The sequence below is a fragment of the Pantherophis guttatus genome, chromosome 8, assembly GCF_059756535.1.
Source record: "Pantherophis guttatus breed Tessera chromosome 8, ASM5975653v1, whole genome shotgun sequence".
NCBI lineage: Eukaryota > Metazoa > Chordata > Lepidosauria > Squamata > Colubridae > Pantherophis > Pantherophis guttatus.
The window spans coordinates 71,740,001-71,760,256 of record NC_142070.1 but is presented as its reverse complement, the minus strand read 5'-3'; the positions used below and the strand labels follow the sequence as shown (position 1 = coordinate 71,760,256).

At 42.1% G+C, this 20,256-nt stretch overlaps 1 protein-coding gene and 1 long non-coding RNA gene across 4 annotated transcripts in view; both read left to right on the top strand.

The window, feature by feature from the left end:
• Positions 1–20,256, top strand: part of SCFD2 (sec1 family domain containing 2) — a 223,923-nt gene that overhangs the window by 135,429 nt on the left and 68,238 nt on the right. For 2 of the 3 annotated variants that reach the window (XM_087875321.1, XM_087875320.1), the window contains exon 7: positions 5,847–5,981. The exons of the other annotated variant lie outside the window; for it this stretch is intronic. In XM_087875321.1, coding sequence (XP_087731447.1) covers positions 5,847–5,981 — 135 coding nt within the window. The remainder of the gene's footprint in view (positions 1–5,846; positions 5,982–20,256) is intronic. 3 annotated transcript variants of the gene reach the window in all.
• On the top strand, positions 10–4,162 carry LOC117662074 (uncharacterized). Its single transcript, XR_004590272.2, has 2 exons — positions 10–85; positions 4,055–4,162. It is a non-coding gene; the product is annotated as an uncharacterized LOC117662074 (long non-coding RNA).

Sequence of the window (20,256 nt, the reverse complement as noted above, 5' to 3'; positions counted from 1 at the left end):
CCCTGGCAGGCAACCAAAACTACACTTTCCTGAACGTGACCAATTGTGTGATGTTGGGATATAAAATCCATCTTGCTCTCTATAAGTGAGTTTTTAGAATACATCTTGCCTCCATGTGCCATCATGGGGTTTTGGGTTGTTTTTTTTTAGAGTAATTTCTAAAACTGAAGCAATTCGTTTGAATGATGGCAGCTTTATATTTGACATCCAAGCAGCATTTCCATAAATTTCTGAAACTCTCTCTCTCTTTCCCCCCCACCGTCTCTCCCTCTCATACTTTGCCTTTCTGGTCTGATGAACACTTGCTACGACTTCAAAATCTAAAATTAAAAAAAAAAAATATGGAGTATTAAAAGTTATAATTATAAAGACAACCACAAAGAAGGACTAACCGGAGGTCGTATCGAACCCCCAGATATTTATTCAAAGTTACATCCCGGTAAATCCTTTTGTTCAAATAGCGTTGACTATTTTAGATACCAAACGCTATCTCATTATAACCAAGTATATATTTAATACTATGTTATTTATTCTATGTTTGTCCTCTTCTTTAGCCATATATACCAGCGTTCCCAATTATTGTAATATATGGATTCATTTTTCTCTCTTAGGATATATGTTAATTTGTCCAATTCGGCACAATTCAATCTCTTATTTATTATAAGTTAATCTGATGGTGTATTTACATTTTTCCAATGCTGTGCAAGTGCCATTCTCGCTGCTGTTGTAATATGGATGAATAGGTGTTGTATACCTATATATAACTTATATCTGTTCGAAAATTACATTATATGTTTTTTTTATTTGTAAATAATTAATAAAGATCTATTTTTTAAAAAAGTTATAATTATATATGCATTAATGAATACAGATTGAAACAATTAAAAGACAGTCAAAAGAGACGTGTCTTTACAAATGTCCTAACCACTGAGCTTGTGAAGCCCACCTAGGAGGGAGTACATTCCATAGCCTTTTGAGGAGAATCCAAGACCTCAGTGCCTTCCGCCGTGCCCTTAAAACCTTCCTTTTCCAGCAAGCCGGGCTGGCCTAATTTTTTAAGTGTTTTTAAGTGTTTTGTTTATTGTTTTTAATTAATGGGGCCAAATTTATATATATATATTTTAACTGTATTTTAATATTTGTACTTGATGTTTTTACTTGGCTGTTCACCGCCCTGAGTCCTCAGGGAGAAGGGCGGTATACAAATTCAAAATAAAATAAAATAAATAAAATAAAATAAACCGAGGGGAGGCCTCTCCCTTGTCTGCCCAAAAGACAGATCTCTCCCAGGAGGGACATGCTCCAAAGGACCTCTCCTGCTGATCTTATTAACGTCATAAATTCATAACGAGAGCTGTGGAGCAGACTAGTCAGGTCCTCAACTTTTCTGGGCTCTTAAAGCAACGCCCTAAATCATCTCCAATGCAGATCTGTTCCTTGCCCTAGTTTGCAGCCAAGATCCCGCTGCATTCTGCACGGACTGAAATTTCTACGTAGGCCCGTGATGGCGAACCTATGGCACGCGTCCCCGAGGCGGCACGCAGAGCCATCTTTCCGGCCACGCTAGCTATCGCTCGACTCACCTGCAGCTCCGCATGCGCACACGCCCCAGCTGGTGTTCGGGCCTCCGGTGCACATGCCCGCAATTCAGGGGACCCAGCTGGTCTTCGGAGCTCTCCTGCACAGGCGCGCGCATTTGCGCATGCACGTGAGAGTACTTGCATGCAGCACGTGCATGCATAGATGGTGTTTGCGTGTGTGGATTGCACGCACAAAAACTGCACATGTGCAGATGGTGTGATGGCGCGCGTAGCACGTGTAAAAGCCACATGTATGCGCAGATGGTGCGGTTTCATGTGCAATACATGGGGGAGGAGCTGTGTGTTGCCGTGGATAGCGCGCAAAGCGCGCACCTGTTCGGCACTCAGTGAGTAAAAGGTTCGCCACCACTGATGTAGGCCAGGTAAAATGCATTGCAGCAGTCAAGACCGAATGTAATCCAGATGTAACTGATCTGATTGCCTCAGGAACAGGCCTAACTGTATAAAATCACCCCTTGTCACAGCAAAATAAATATTTTTTTTAAAAAAATAGGTACGGCTGAAGATCCAAGAGCAGCCAGAGAGCATCTGATCTTTCAGATAAATTGTAATCCCAACCCAAGGAAGATAAACCTAAATTCCCAAGTCAGTTTATCAACATCACCCCATCTTTTTGGGATTTGGCTTAAGTTTATTTTCTCTCATCCAGCCCGTTAAGTGAATTTAAGCAGAGCATAAAGGTATCATTTGCTTCCCTGGTCTTTGCTGGAGATAGACCTGGTTATCATCAGCATGTTTGTGTTACTCTTCTCCAAGCTGTGGGACAACCTTTTAAAGTGGTTTTATACTGATTTTGATCAATGTGCTGGGCAAAATAGAGTCCTGTTGGGACAACATAGGTCAGCAGCGTTGGTACTGAATATCACTTCGTGTATCCTTCCCCCGATGTCACTGTGTTTGCACTCTATGCCCTCCCATCCGTTAGAGGAGAGAAAAATGAAATTAATTTCAGCATAAAGCCAGAGGAAAAAAGGAACAAAACCGTAACTGCACAGCCTTACAACAAAGGAAGAACTTCTTACGCCATCACCTTGATAGGGTAGCAAATTCCAGATACAGAAGTTTCAGGTTGCATTAAGATGGACTAAAGGTAATAGCAATAGCACTTAGACTTACCCTGTTTCCCCCAAAATAAGACATAATAATAAGCCAATAATAATAATAATAATAATAATAATAATAATAATAATAATAATAATAATAATAATAATAATCAGGCTTTTGAGCACCTGGCAATAAGGCCAAGTGCTTATTTCAGGGTTCAAAAAAATATAAGACAGGGTCTTATTTTCGGGAAAACACAGTACATACCACTTCATAGTGCTTTACAGCATTCTCTAAGCTATTTACAGAGCCAGCATATTGCACCTAACAATCTGGGTCCCCATTTTACCAACCTCGGAAGGATGGAAGGCTGAGTCAACCTTGAGCCGGTCACGATCAAACTCCTGACTATGGGCAGAGTTAGCTTGCAATATGCATTCTAATAACCACTGCACCACCATAGCTCTTAGGCTTACATTAGTCTTTGTATAATTTATACTCAAGCTGTATATGAAAAGGTGATCATTCTTAGTGAATAGTTAACCAACAGTTGCAGCCTCAGTGATAAATCACTGTTAGTTTAGTTTAGTTTAATTTAGTTTATTTGATTTATATACCGCCCTACTCCTGAAGGACTCAGGGCGGTGAACAGCCACAAGATAAAAACACATAAATACAAAATTTAATATGTTAATATGTTCCATTTGTGAAATATGACTGTCTTCCAAACTGTTCTTCATTACCTCAGAAAAATAGTTATTCTTAATTCCATACATTTGCTGTTTTGGTATCTTATTCAAATACCTCATATTGCATAAATACGTTTCTGATTGAATTCACAACAACAAGCAGTACAGTAAAGAGTTGCATCTCCTCGAATGAGTGTAAAAATGTGTGATCAGGACGTTTTGGTTTAGTGCATCTAATTTTCTTTTGTGCTTGGGTAGAAGAAAAAAAGGACATCGATGATCCAAAAGGCTAGATGAGGAAATAAATGTTGATGGCCATAATTGCTTTGGAAAATATATTTTTTTTCTTTCAAGTTGTTCAGATTAAGTGGTTAGTTTCTCATTTGTTTTTCATTTCCCTCCCCCTAAGATAAGTGGCACTTCCGTTTATAATTTCCACAGCTTGATTCAGCATGAGTTTTCTAAGAAAACTAGAAAGGGGCTTTCTTGGAATAGCAAAAGTAAGAAATATTGCCTGCCACTAATTTTTGTAAATTATAAGCTTCCGACTTTAATGGTTGTTGTTCGTTGTTTAATACTTTAGATTTACAGTATAGTAATTGCATAAACCCATAAAATTGAATATGGTAGGGGGTTTTTTTCCACTAACTAAAAGCTTTTAATTATGTCGCAGTTTAACCCTGCATCATTCTAATAATGTGTACATTTGTATGACAACAGATATTTATTTTAAGCATGGGCAGAGTGCTATTCAAATATGTAGTCCTTCTACTATGATTTTCGGAGAATTCAAGCCATCCAACTTCAGTCAGGATTAATGCAGCGTAATTGCAGAATATCATGAAAGAAGAGCATTTTGTAAGACCAGTGAAATTTATTTTACCTAGCAGCCATCTTGTATTATATCTTTAGAATTAGTGCATGGCAATCCCTTATGCTTGAGGGAGGAATTGCACAGGTGGGAAGTCAGCAAACTGGTCGAAAGGCCAGATTTTCTCAGCCTTTGTCTCCACTAAATGGCACTTTCCTACGAGAGATACTCCAGACGTGGTTCTGTTTATCTCGGCATAATGTTTCCACATTTAAATGTGCCTTTGTGGAAGGAATATTTGGGATGTTCAGGTAAACAGTCTTCAAGAGAAAGTGAGTGATTCTTCTAGCTTTGAATGAGGTGGGGCTTTTTGCTTCCTCCCCAAGAGGCACCCGTTGGACCTAACCATGTTAAATTATTTTTGTCCAGTTTCCAACCTTCCCTTTTAGAAGAAGGGATGGATTTCAACCCTGGACGTTGTACTGATATAGCACTGATTCCATTGGTGCCTTCCTTATGTGCACTCATGCCTCAGTTCTTCAATATTACTGTAACTTGTCCTGCGGTGAGATGGCCGTGGCTGGTTGTCCTAGACCCCTTTCAAGTGGCATCTCCTGAAGCGATTGCTTCTTACTGCGTGTTATTGCAAAGTCTGAAATCTGTCGTTTATATTTATTAAAACCTGAGTATATGATGAATGGATCTGAGTAAAAAACTGAATTATGGATGGTATTCCCTCTCCTGATACTGTAGGAGAGTGATGTAATGTATTCTCATTCTGGGTATTAAGAGGTCAACTAAACACCAGTCTTGCATAAGGCTGGAATGAAATGATTGAAAGAATGAATGAATGCTATTTCAGACTGATCTTTTGAGTAAAGGCAGCATTTCAGACTATATCCTTTCTATGCACTTTTTCCCCTCTTCAAGTTTCATTTCAAGGTGAAAAGACTGATTTTATTTTCAGAGAAGCTGAGCAATTGCATTTTTTACAGAGCCACCTGGTAGAACTGAACATTGAGACTGATGCCATACATAATTCCCTCAACACTGTCAAACTATTTACTAAGTCTGCACTACTATTAATCTTCTCATCGTTCCCACCACCCATCTCCTTCCACTTATGACTATAATTTTGTTGCTTGTATCCTTACGGTTTACATTGATATTGTTTCCTGATTGCTTATTTGTACCCTATGACTATCACTAAGTGTGTACTTTATGATTCTTGATGAATGTATCTTGTCTTTTTACGTACACTGAGAGCGTATGCACCAACACAAATTCCTTGTGTATCCAATCACACTTGGCCAATAAAGAATTCTATTCTTTTCTATTCTTTTCTATTCTATTCTATTCTATTCTATTCTATTCTATTCTATTCTATTCTATTCTATTCTATTCTATTCTACCCGAAGACCCCATTTAAATCACTATCACTTAGAGATTAATTTTTTCCCAATACAAGTAGTAGAACAAATATGAATTAGTTCACCTCAAATCGGAAGCACAATTTAAACATTGATTGAAAGCACAACCTCTCTGACTCACTATCCTTTTATGAAAAAATACCAACAAAGCACTATCTTTCGATTTCCTGGAAAAAAACCACTTCCATATGTGTATTAGTTATCATGTTCACTTTGAAAAATGTAATGCATTTAATTTTAACGAATAGGGGTGGGTTGTTGTTTTTTTAAGGCATCTTATAAACCATTGATGAAGCAAGTGGTGGAAGAAATTTACAATCCTGATCGATCTGATCCTGTTGATATTGAACACATGTCTTCTGGGCTGACCGATCTTCTGAAAACAGGATTCAGCATGTTTATGAAGGTAAAGCAATCATCTGTATGATCACAATGACATCTGATTAAAATGTGCAGAATTGTATTAAGAAGCAGACAATCCATTTATCCACCCCTATTTATTTCTTATCTGAAATTTATACTTTTGGGGTGACATTGCAAGAAGATCAGTGATAATATATATATATATATATATATATATATAAAACCTTATCAGATGATGATGATCAATGCTAGGGATTCGTTGATGGCCCAAGTTCTATTCCTGTTACATGGCAGTTGTTTATCTGTCCCATTAGAATAGAATAGAATAGAATAGAATAGAATAGAATAGAATAGAATAGAATAGAATAGAATAGAATAGAATAGAATAGAATAGAATAGAATAGAATAGAAGAATAGAATAGAATTCTTTATTGGCCAAGTGTGATTGGACACACAAAGAATTTGTCTTTGGTGCATACGCTCTCAGTGTACATAAAAGAAAAGATACGTTCGTCAAGAATCATAAGGTACAACACTTAATGACAGTCATAGAATAGAACAGAACAGAACAGAACAGAACAGAACAGAATAGAATTCTTTATTGACCAAAGATGATTGGACACAAGGAATTTGTCTTGGTGCATACGCTCTCAGTGTACATAAAAAGACAAGATACATTCATCAAGAACCATAAGGTACAACACTTAATGATAGTCGTAGGGTACAAATAAGCAATCAAATCATATTAGGAAACAGTCATTATAAATCGTAACTGATAGAATAACAGTGGTCTGTTGAGTATCTTGAGAAATATAAAAAAACCCATTATGGGAATTAAATACCCACTCCATTTTGCCCTGTTTTCTTCATCCCACCTGAGTTCCTGGAAGAAAGATAACATACAAATCTAACAAAAATAAAACATAAATAATAAAATAATGATGACTTTATATATTCCCAACTCCATATTCTAATTAACATAATTTCACTGTTTTGTAAAAAAAAAAAAAAAAAAAAGTAATTTTTGTCTGGATTGAAAAATAAAGAAAACCTGCACACATCATAAATATCAAGCCTCTGAAGAGCTCATCTGTGGGAAGAATCATAAGACCTCCCCCCTTTATTTCCATGCCCCCAGAGAAGGCAAAGAAAAACCATCCACAGAAGCTAAAGCAATCCCTGCCTCCCAGCCGGAATGGCCTCAAACAGTGGTAGGTTGCTCCCGGTTCTGTCCGGTTCTTGAGAACCGGTACTGAAAATGGCGGGAGGCTCCACCCACCTGCCCTGACGTCACATTTGGTGATCTGCACCAGAGGTGGGGTTTCAGCAGGTTCTGACAAGTTCTGGAGAACTGGTAGCGGAAATTTTGAGTAGTTCGGAGAACCGGTAGTAAAAATTCTGACTGGCCCCGCCCCCATCTATTCTCTGCCTCCCGAGTCCCAGCTGATCAGGAGGAAATGGGGATTTTGCAGTATCCTTCCCCTGGAGTGGGGTGGGAATGAGATTTTACAGTATCCTTCCCCTGCCACGCCTACCAAGCCATGCCACGCCCACCAAGCCACACCCACAGAACCCAGTAGTAAAAAATTTTGAAACCTACCACTGATCTGCGCATGCACAGAAGCTTCTTTGCATGCACAGAAGTGTGCTCCCTTCGCTCGCGCATGCTCCTGTTGCAAACTGGTAGTAAAGGTAAGTAGAACTCACCCCTGGCCTCAAGTAATCCCGGTTAGAAGACTGAGACAGGCTGAATTGGTCAGGATTAATTGAGAAAACACAAAGCCACACAGAATTTACCCAAGGCTACCTTTGACACTGACCACTACCCAGGAAATCAGATAGGGACAATTAGAATACAGAAAGGTGCATTATTAATCTAATCAAATAACCCCACCGGGCATCTCAATCTCAAAGGTCCAAAAGGGTATATAAATCACTCTACTCCCCATGCCAGGCTGTCGGCTGTCCCAGAACCGATGCTGAGTCACTTCGCTTCTGATTCCTAAATAATTGGAGACCTCCTTTCCTGCAGCTTGCCACCAAACTTATTTCTCCTGCATCTTTCCCCCGGCTTGGAACCGGCCCGGATTTTACTTCCAACAAATCCGTAGTCTCGCTTAGGTGACTTCCTGCAGTTTACAGGTGGCAGTAGGTGGTTTTCTCCTTGTCATTAAATGAGAGAAAGTGTTCTGCCCCAGCTACGGATCCCAAAGAATGTAGCAGACACAAATCCGAACAAAACTCAGATTACTTCAAAACACAGGTTTGTTTGCAAATGCAGGCTGTTAATAAAATGTTCTTAACAACCTGCCAGAAATTCCACAGATAAGATAGAGTCTTACTAGAGTTGGCAGAAAGCCCAGAAGCCAGGTTTGCAGAGAAAATTCAAACTCAATGATCAGCGAACGAACGGACGAACACACGTTGTTTCCTGCAGCTTTTTACAAGCTGTGTGCAAACTTAAATAGGCTAAGGGAGTGGCCAATTAGCCCCAAGCCTTACTCTCGAGGAGGCCTCCTCCTGAGTAACCACTCCTGCCTTTTGGCAGCTCTGCGTGCTTGTGCATTGAGAAGAGGCTCCTCCACTTCATCCTCTTCACTTAAAGGAGTCTCTGGAGGTTCTGAAGGCCCTGGCTGAATCCCCACCTCTGGCACCACATCTTCTCCAGCCTCCTCGCTGTCCGACTCGAGCGCCGGCTGCACAGGCTGCTGGCGCGACACCACACCAGCCTCCTCGTCGTCGGGATCAGCAACAATCCGCGCAGGCCGCTGGCGGGCCACAACAGAAAGCTTCCATTTCTCAAGTACTAAATCTTTCCATGAATTAAAAGACAAGAATATATTTTTTTAAACAAACAAACAAACCGCCAAGGAGATGTCAAGGTACCTCTGCATGCTTTGTGATGTAGTTTTTTTTTTTTTTTTTTTAATGGAAAGATTAGTGAATATATGTTATCTGCAATACGGTACCATGAATTTCTGAGCCTTTTGCTCTAGGAAAAAAAAAACATGTTTTGTCAGAGTGTTTACAGCGTGACAGTCATTATCTACTGGTTCTGTACACTCTGACTCATTACTCTCCATTACATCCTGTTTACCATCTCTTTACTTTCTCTTTCCACTAGTTCAGTTTCCTCAGTTTGGTTTATCTACCTGCCTGCCATTTTCTTTAACTCCGGCTTCCCCCATTTATCTCGTTGTTCCTTAGGCAATGACCATGGCCATATCTCTTGGTACCTACGAGGTTCATTATCAATACCACCTACTCTAACCCTACCAGCTTTGAACCTCTCAGGAAGTAAACCTTTATTATACCCTTCAGGCAGGGGTGAAATCTAAAATTTGTTACTACCGGTTCTGTGGGCGTGGCTTGGTGGGGTGGGTGGGTAATGTGACTGGGTGGGCGTGGCCAACTTTTTTTTTTTTTTTTTTTACTTTTAAAAGCATTTTTTCTACAACCTTAAGAGGCTGCAGGAAAAAAATGCTTTTAGAAGCCTCTGACGATCAGGCAAGTCAGCTGGGATCGCCAGAGGCTTTTAAAGGCATTTTTTTTCCTACAACCTTTTCGGCCGAAGGGATTGCAGGAAAAAAATGCTTTGAAAAGCCTCTGACGATCCCAGCTGAGCCGCATGATCATCAGAGGCTTTTTTTTTTTCTTTTACTTTTAAAAGGATTTTTTCGGCCGAAGAGGTTGTAGAAAAAATGCTTTTAAAAGTAAAAAAAAACAGCCTCTGATGATCATGCGGCTCAACTGGGCATGGGGGGGAAGCACAGGGATTTTTGCTACCGGTTCTCCGAACCACCCGCCGCCATCACTACCGGATCGGGTGATCCGGTCCAAACCGGGAACATTTCACCCCTGCCTTCAGGTCTCCTAGATACAATATACCTCTGTTTGTTTGCCTTGGGTTTTTCTTACTCACAGGATACACCCTGTATTTTTTTCTCCTTACAAACAGCGCACTCCACATACATCCACATACAACAGCGCACTCCACATACATTGCTCCACTGCTTTTGCTTTTGCTGTGGCTTATGCCACCAAACTAGGTCTAGCATCTTCTGCGGCCCTCTGAAACTCACATGCTCCACTCCCCTACACAACAAATGTACACGAGTGTCATGTGTAGGAGCATTCATAAGTGCACATGCACCAACTATTCTCCTGCCTTCCTAGAACGTACAGGCCATCCTTCTTAACCACTCGCGCACGTATCCTTCCACCTTTCCTGATGGGAGTACTTCCCTCCTGCAAACAGCATTTCATAACCCTGCCTGTCTAACCTGGATAAACTTAACAGGTTATGATCTAATGCAGGTACATTATTGAGTCTGTCATCTTCACCTCTATAACTGTCTGGTTTGGCTCTGCAACCCAACAAGACAGATACAGACTTCAGAGGATAATTAGAACTGCAGAAAAAACAATGGCTACCAACCTGCCTTCCATTGAGGACTTGTATACTGCACGAGTCAAAAAGAGGGCTGTGAAAATATTTACAGAGCCCTCGCATCCTGGACATCAACTGTTTCAACTCCTACCCTCAAAACGATGCTATAGAGCACTGCACACCAGAACAACTAGAACAAGGACAGTTTTTTCCCCGAATGCCATCACTCTGCTAAACAAATAATTCCCTCAACACTGTCAAACTATTTACTAAGTCTGCACTACTATTAATCTTCTCATCGTTTCCACCATCCATCTCCTTCCACTTATGACTGTGTGACTGTAATTTTGTTGCTTGTATCCTTACGATATATATTGATGTTGTTTCCTGATTGCTTATTTGTACCCTATGACTATCATTAAGTGTTGTACCTTATGATTCTTGATGAACGTATCTTTTCTTTTGTGTACACTGAGAGCATATGCACCAAAGACAAATTCCTTGTGTGTCTAGTCACACTTGGCCAATAAAAAACTTCTATTCTATTCTATTCTATTCCATTCCATTCCATTCCATTCCATTCCATTCCATTCCATTCCATTCCATTCCATTCTATTCTACATATGGGTCATTGTACAATGTTTGTCCTATCTCAGGTACATAAACGTTACCTTCCCTTTTTACAGCAGCTCTTTGAACATTAGCCAGATTAACCCATGTTTCCATAGCTGGTTTCAGACCAGAAAACGTTTGTGGGTCATTTGCAATATGCTGACTTGCCCCACTTCTGACGTGTTTCTTATTGCATTTGCTACACTGACCTCCACTTATATTCCCCAAATATAAGTGTATAGCTTTTCCGTTGTTACGTTTGCCACCATTCAAGTTGAACGTGGTTGTGAAAACGTGTAAGGGGCTGTCAAAATGTAAAAAGCGTTCCTTGTTCTTTTTCCAAATCTGAGAGGGTGGAGATAAAGAAACATAATCAAGAGATTCTTCTGTCTTCTTCCTTCTCCTCTGCTTCCCCTCTTCCCCAAAAGCAGAGTTGGTAACCAGGCATTTCATCAATGTCACAAAAAATATCCGTGGCACCACGTGTCACTGTGACCTGCTGGGGTGAAAGAAACTGCAGTGTATTTTAAGCGGTGAATATTTTAAGCAACGCTCGTGTGTGTGAAAAAAAAACATTTAAGCTTTTAAAGACAGGCGTGGAGGGTAATGAATTGTACGATGATTTGTAAGCAGCAATGGCTTTTGTTCAAAAGACTTCTCAAAATAGCTTTCCCGAGCAGAGAAAAACAAATCAACTAGAAACTAGACGTTTCCAAATTAGAAATGAAAACGTTGTTTATCTTTTAGCCGAGTGTGAATCACTTATTTTGCTCTGCCTATGTTAGGTAAACTTGGCCGTACTCTAGTTGCCTTTAAGATCTTTGCTTTTTGGGGGCCAGAAGAAGAGCGTTTAGGGCCATGATGGCGAACCTATGCCACAGGTGGCACGCAGAGCCCACTCTGTGGGCACGCTAGCCGTCGCCCCAGCCCAGCTGCATCATGCATGTGCGCTCGCCTGTTGTGGCCCGTCAGCGGCCTGTGCAGCTAGTAGCTGATTCCGACAGTGAGGAGGCTGGTGTGGTGCTGCGCCAGCAGCCTGTGTAGCTGGCACTCGAGTCAGACAATGAGGAGGCTGGAGAAGATGTGGTGCCAGAGGCGGGGATTCAGCCAGGGCCTTCAGAACCTCCAGAAGCTCCCTTAAGTGAAGAGGATGAAGAGGAGGAGCCTCTTCTCGATGCACGGGCACACAGAGCTGCCAAAAGGCAGGAGTGGCTCCTTAGGAGGAGGTCTCCTCGAGAGTAAGGCTTGGGGCTAATTGGCCACTCCCTTAGCCTATTTAAGGAGGAACGCCGACTGAAGCAATTTGCAGGAAACAACTTAGTTCACATACTTTCGTGTCTTGTCTTGCTTATTTTATCAGCTTCCTGCAAATTGCTTCTGGGCATTCTGCCAACCACAGTAAGCTTTCAGTTATTATTCTTTGAATTCTTGGCGGCTGTTAATGCAATTAATTAACAGCCGTTGTTGTAAAAGACTGGTTTATTCAGTAAACTAAGGTTTGAATGGACTTTGTGTGTGCTGTGTTCTTTGGGGTCCGTAGCTGGGGCAGAACAGCTCCTCCCGCCGGCCAGCTGGTCTTCAGGTCTTTGCTGCACATGCACGGCGGCAGGGTGCATGCGCGGGAGGGTGCAGGTTGGTGCAGAAGGCTTTCCAATCCCAAAACAGGGCGCGGGGGGCCTTGCAAGGTGCCCCCATGCCCTGTTTTGGCTTCCAGGTTGGTGCAGGAGGCTTTCCAGGCCCCAAATGGGGTGCGGGGGCACCCGGGGTACATGCACGCGGGGGCAGGGCACATACATGGGAGCGCTCGCATTGCATTTTGGGGGTTTGGGCACTCGGCACCAAAAAGGTTAACCATCACTGCTTTAGGGAATGCTCCCCTCTAGGTTTATGTACCCTTTGAAAATTATTCAAAAGTGCTTCCAAGCACAGCATTAGGTCACTGCTGATTGTTAAAGTAGCCTGTTTCTTTGATGCTTCTGCAAAACCGGGGGGTGGGGGAGGGGAAGGGGGACTGCTATGGTTATTTTAAGAATCACGTTCACTTCAACAAATTGGTTCCTTAAAGCAATGCCATCTGTTTTCAGGCTGGATCAGAAGCTTGAAAAACATCGGGCTACTTTCATGAAGAGAAAATCAGTTTGGTCTAGCAGTCAAAGCATCAGGCTAGAAATCAGGAGACTGTGAGTTCTAGCCCAACCTTAAGCACAAAGCCAGCTGAGTAAGCTCCATCTCACTTAGTACTAGGAAAGAGGCAATGGAAAACCACTTCTGAAAAACCTTACCAAGAAAACTGCACAGAATTGTCCAGCCAGTCACCAGAGTCAAAAACACACTTAAGGATATCCGTTTCCCACACACACACACCAAAAAAAAAAACCCTTTAATGAAGAGCAGAGATGGAGTAAGAGAGCCATGGGATGGAAGGAGTGTCCAAAAAGTCAAAATGACAGCTGTGTCTGCAATTGAAGCCCCAGCCTTATTACATGGTACACATTTCAAAGTTGCAGAGCTTCAGTTACATGGCCATGGCCGCCATCTTGAATTGGAATTCCCCTTACCACCTTCATGGACAACCACAACTCTGGTTGTGTAAGATCGGAAGCAGTGGTGGGTTGCTCCCGGTTCACACCGGTTCACAAGAACCGGTAGTAAAAATTTGTAGTAGTTCCGAGAACCGATAATAACATTGGCTGGCCACGCCCCCGAACTGATCCCCGGCCCGGTCGCCACTCGCTTACCCCGCCCATCTCATTGGAGGCTTTCTTTTTTTTTTTAATTTTTAAAAGCATTTTTTCTACAACCTCTTCGGCCGAAAAAATGCTTTTAAAAGTTAAAAAAAAAAGCCTCTGATGATCCCGCGGCTCAGCTGGGATCGTCAGAGACTTTTCAAAGCATTTTTTCTACCACCTCTTCAGCCGGTAAAAAAAATGCTTTGAAAAGCCTCTGACGATCCCAGCTGAGTTGCCTGATCGGTAGAGGCTTTTCAAAACATTTTTTTCTGCAACCTCTTAAGGTTGTAGAAAACATGCTTTTAAAAGTTAAAAAAAAAAAAAGCTGGCCACGCCCACCCAGTCACATTACCACCACCACCAAGCCACACCCACAAAATAAGCCACGCCCACCGAACCGGTAGTAAAAAAATTTAGAACCCACCCCTGATCGGAAGCCTTCTTCTAAATCCTTTGACAAAGTAACAAATAGTGGTAGACTCCAAACAGAAGTTCACGAAAGAGAGCAGTAGATTTGACTCGTAAGAAATCTGTTCCAATGTGAGAGAAATTTCAACTTTAACTAATTTGCACTCCGTCAGCTGACTTGCACTTACACTGTATTTCTAATTCCTAAATTTTCCAGTTCTGCTCCCCAATAAAAATAAAACAGCCTACAAAAATGCATAGGTTAGCAGGAAGCACGCAGAAAATCCCATTGTATTATTTGGTGTACTCAATTTATTATGTATTTACTTCAGTAGTTTTATTTGTAAGATCAATATCCTGTCTTCTTATTACTTCAGAAAACTAATGCCAAGAACCATTTAAGCAAAATAAATTTAAGGCTTGCAAAAAGGAGAAGTGGAGCAAAATCACAATTCTGAAGATTTCTCTCCCTCTGTTTCAAGATCATGTAATAGCATCCAGCTGTTTTTCATTTTACAACTATAGCCAAAGTTTCTCCTGGGGTCATATCCAGACTGTACCTTTCTCCCTCTTTTTGAGTCCAAATAATGAGAATCCACACTATGGCATTCAAAGGCAGGATGGAGAGGGGCAAAATACGCTTCAGAAATCCTTCTCATCAGTCTGGATTTCATTTTAAGAACACATACCCCCATCCAAAGCTGCTGCTTCTAAATATCATTATTTTGCTTTAATGAATTTAAAAGTAAGGGTGTGCCCAAGGCTATAATATATTTTCTTGCTGCATTGCATGTCACAAGGCAACGACTGTAGTCTGCAGACTGTTCTTTAGTGCAGCCTCGTAAATAAAGTACAAAATTATTGGCCTACAGAAAAAAATATTAATAGTAGATGGATGGCAGTATCGACCTAATTTCCATCATTCCTGTTACTGCATGTGGAAGAGAAACATTTTTCTTCTCCCAAAAGATGCCTCTTTTGGCAGGTTGTGGTTTCTATGCTTTATTCCTCTTTTACCCAGACATTCACTTCCTCTGCACCTAGAAAAACATTAAGGTAGTGTCTAATGGTATTGGTTGAAGGAATTGGGTATGTCTACTTTAATGAAAAGAAGGACTAGTGGCAACAGGATAGCAGTGTTCTAATATCTCAGGGGCTGCCACAAAGAAGAGGCAGTCAAACTATTCTCCAAAGCACCTGAGGGCAGGAAAAGAAGCAATGGATAGAAACTAATCAAGGAGAGAAGCAACCTAGAACTAAGGAGAAATTTCCTGACAATTTAGAACCATTAATTAGTGGAACAACTTGCCTCCAGAAATTGTGGGTGATCCAACACTGGAGGTTTTAAAAAGAGATTGGACAACCATTTTAAGACAAGATTGGACAGTCATTTGTCTCAAATGGTATAGGGCAGTGATGGCTAACCTTTTTGCCATCGCATGCCAAAAGCGGGGTGGAGCGTGGTGGGGTCACACGTCTGCGTGTGACCCACCACACGTGCCCACATCCATAATTCTATGCACCCTACCCCCCCATGCTCTCCCCCGCTTTTGGCACGTGATCACATGGTGGGCCCAGTAGGCCCGTTTTTCGCTGTCCCCAGGCTCCAGAGCCTTTCTAGGAGCCTGGGGAGGGCAAAAATAGCCTTCCCCACCCCACCCAGAAGCCCTCTGGGGGCCGGAAACAGTGTGTTTCCTGACTTCTGGTGGGCCCAGAAGGCTCGAAAATCAGCTGGCCAGCACACGCATGCGTGCCAGAGCTGAGCTCGCGTGTCCACCAAGATGGTTCCACGTGCCACCTGTGGCACCCGTGCCGTAGGTTCGCCATCACGGGTATAGGGTTTCCTGCTTGGACTAGAAAACCAAGGTCTCTTCCAGCTCTGTTATTCTGTTATCTAATTTATTTATTTATTTATTTATTTATTTATTTATTTATTTATTATATTTCTATACCGCCTTTCTCCCGTAGGACTCAAGGCGGTGTACAGTCAAGAAAAATATAGACACACAAACATCATAAAATTGGTAATTAAAATTATTACTTAGTTTGGTCAATTAAATAAAACCCAGAATTAGATAACATTTAAAAAATCATTCACATGTTTGTATGTTTAGCCCTGCCTGTTGGAACATCAGGGTCTTGAGGGCACGGCGGAAAGCACGGAGATCAGGGATATTCTGTATCTCCGGGGGCAGTTCATTCCAAAGGGTTGGAGCCCCCACAGAGAAGGCCCTCCCCCTGGGAGTCGCCAGTCGACATAATTTGACTGACGGTACCCTGAGTAGTCCCTCCCTGTGAGAACGAACTGGTCAGTGGGAGGCTATTGGTGGCAAAAGATGGTCTCGTAGCTACCCAGGTAATTAACTAGAGACCATAACCAAATACTTCATCGCAAAGAAATCTGAATAAGAGTATTACTTTAGCTTACACTAGGATCTCAAATACAGTTCTCTTACTATTCAGACATTCTTATTTTAAGTTCTTCCCTGACAAGGATATATTGCGTACACTGAATTGTCTAGAATACTTTGCCTTTTGTAGTGAAGCAGCTGTTTTCCTTCGGTAGCAGTTTACAATGGACTGAAGATGCTTGATACCAGGGATGCACAATTTGGGGGCACGAGAGATGACATAGACCCTTTCGAATCATGCAGACTATATTCCATGAATTGTGTGGGACTATGGTGAAAAGCAGATGGGGCATGATAAACAGCAATACCCCGTTTCCCCCAAAATAAGACATCCCCTGATAATAAGCCCAATTGGATTTTTGAGCGCATGGCAATAAGGCCAAGCGCTTATTTCAGGGTTCAAAAAAATATAAGACAGGGTCTTATTTTCAGGAAAACACAGTAGCAATCTATGGGAAATAAATTTGATCTTCCTATATTATACTGGCAAGTATTTTTCTATTAAATATTTTTTTTATTATTTATTTACTAGCTTGCTTGCTTATTTGTTAATGAATTAACTTGTTAATGAATTAACTAGTGAATCAGTCCATCCAATATATAAACTGGTTAACTGCAAACTATTTAAATTGAAAAACACATCATAAAGCCAAACCGAGAGAGACCAGTTATAATAACAATACCTCTGTTGTTCTTCTCTGCACCCTTTCTAGGGTCTCAGCCAGGGGTGAAATCTACTTACTTTCCTTACCAGTTTGGAAGCGCGCACATTTGGGTGCGCACACCTTCTGCACATGCGCAGAAGGTTAAAAAAAACATTACTTCCTGGTTAAAACCAGGAAGTAATGACACCTGGGCGGCAATCGCTACTGGATTGCCAAACCACAGGGAAAAATTGCTACCGGATCGGGTGATCCGGTCCGATCCAGGAGCATTTCGCCCCTGGTCTCAGCCAGTGGTGGGATTCAGCCGGTTCTCAAATGAACCGGTTGTTAAATTACTCCCCCCCGCCCGCCTCCCCCCGCCCCCCGCTATCAACGTGGATCCTGGGTGTTGCGTTGGGCTGCAGTTGAGAAATGGGCAACAGACTGGCCAACACGAGGAAAGGAGAAGGCCGTTTTCCCTCTTTCTTCTCCCTGCTCTTCCTCCTTCCCTTGTGGCGTCCACTCCATTGCTCGTTTCTCCATTGCAGGGCAGCATCCACTTTGATAGCGGTGGGGGGGGGTAATTTAACAACTGGTTCGCCCAGGGTCAGGTTGTCCGTCGCAGGAGGCTCGTCCCGCATGTGCGGTGGAGCTGGAGGACGGGGATGGGCCACACCTCCCATGGCAGCCAAACTGACCCTAGGCGAACCGGTTGTTAAATTATTTGAATCCCACCACTGGTCTCAGCATTTTTTATTTTTTATTTTTTTTTGGTGACCAGAACTGGACGCAAATGTGGTCTTAGTATTGCTATACAGTATAAACAGGGGTGAAATGCTCCCGGTTTGGATCAGATTGCCTGATCCGGTAGCGATGGCAGCAGGTAGTTCGGAGAACCAGTAACAAAAATCCCTGCCCCCCCCCATGCCCAGCTGAGCCGCGCGATCATCAGAGGCTTTTTTTTTTAAAAAAAGCATTTTTTCTTCAGCCGAAAACATGCTTTTAAAAGTAAAAAAAAAAAAGCCTCTGATGATCGCGCGGCTCAGCTGGGATCATCAGAGGCTTTTAAAAGCATTTTTTTCTACAACCTCTTTGGCCGAAGAGGTTGTAGAAAAAATGCTTTTAAAAGTAAAAAGTAAAAAAAAAAAAAGTTGGCCACGCCCACCCAGTCACATTACCCCCCACCCCACCAAGCCACACCCACAGAACTGGTAGTAACAAATGTTACATTTCACCACTGAGTATAAAGCAATCCTATAACTTTGCGTGATCTTGATATTATCGCTCTGTTGAGGCAGCCTAGGACTCCATTGGTTTTTTTGACAGCTGCAACACATTGCTGGCTCATACATGAGTAGTGGTCCAGCAGGACATCTAGAGACCCTTCTCACAGATACTACTGTTGAGCAAGGTCCCACCTATTCTATACTTGTGCATTTGGTTTTTCTTGCCTATATGTAGGACCGGGGTGTTATTCACTTCCCTTCACTACCACAAAGGTGCATGCACAGAGCGTCAAAAACTGGACATGATGACATCCGGGCAGGTGGGTGGAGCTTCCCGCAGCTGCCACTACGGGAGGCTGCCACCCAAACCGGATAGAACTGGCTGAATACTACCACATTAGGACCTTACTTTTCTCACCACTGAATTGCATTTTATTGGCTAGGGCTCAGGGTTCAAGTCTTGTCAAGATCCTTCTGCACCTTGAATCTATCTTCTAAAGCGTTGGCTGCAAATTGTGTTTCTCAACCAGTAATAGAAATATTAAGATACCTTCACGCTGCTTCACGTTTCGTGGATCAGTTGGGCTCGTAACTGGACGTTGTCCCCTATCCATTGTCTTTCAGATTCCTTCTTTTTGTTTTATCCTAATGTAAGTACAGATTAAATAATGTTCACAAGTACATTTTTCATATCTTGTAATTAGAATTCTCAAAAATAGCTAACCTTCAGCCATTTTAAAGATTTATAGTTTCTGTTTGTGTTATTTCTTATTTGAAAATGGCAAATTGCCATTTTCGAGCCAGAGAAAATACGTGTCACAATAAATAGCTTTTACTTCTCTTGTATATCGGTGAGAGCTCTCTCTTCTTTAATTCCTCCCGTCCTTGAAGTTTTGAAATCAGAAGCCCATCCAGATACAATTCCTCACGTTTTCTGCACATATCATTTGTGTTGACTGAGTAGATAAGTTCACATGCTGGATGGAGTGTGATATTGAAATATTGGAAGCAGAAACTGTGAATGAGTTTAGAGATGGTTTCCAAATAATGAAATTATTTTTATTTTTTAAAAATATACCACCCACACCCAAATGCCCCTGTGTGTGTGTGTGTGTGTGTGTGTGTGTGTGTGTGTGTGTGTGTTTGTCTGTGTCTCTGCATCACTTTGGATTTGAAGGGAAAATGCTGCTTTCGATGGGGGAGAGAGTTGCTCATGTCTTTAAAGCAGATGCATCTGGGGTGGTGTTGCTACCGTCTACAGCTACAATGTGAACCTGTGAGGAAAAAAATATCAGATTTGGAATCCATCCATGTACATTCTATTTTTCTAAGGCCTGTGCAGCCCACGTGCAAACCTATAGAACAAAAATATTAAAGGCCTGGATAAAAATGAAATGTGAATCCTTCTGTAATCGCTAGGGGGCGCTCTGAATTCCAAGAACAATATGTACCATGCAGTGGTGGGTTGCTCCCGGTTCGGCCCGGTTCGGGAGAGCCGGTAGTGGTGATGATGTGACGTCAGCGAACTGATTCTCTATGACTGTGAGCTGGGCCCTCCCGCCTGCCCCCGCGTTATACCTACCTTTATTTGTCATTTTTTAGCCTAGCTGACAGGCGCGGGAGAGTGGATTGCTGCACCTCAACTGGGCAGAAATTTAATGCACTTGCGCGGAGCGAGCAAAAGAGTGTGCGAAGAGAACCAGTGGTAACACCGGTTGGAACTCACCACTGGTACCATGTTATCCAACCCTGCCTTGGATAACATGCTCTCTGCCAGGGACATCCATGCAAGCCAACTTGCAAAAGGTTCCCCATTGAAGAAAATCTGGCATTAGTTTGATGGGTTTAAGCCGTTTTAGGACTTGAGCCTATCTAGCCCATTTCCTCTGTCATTTCTA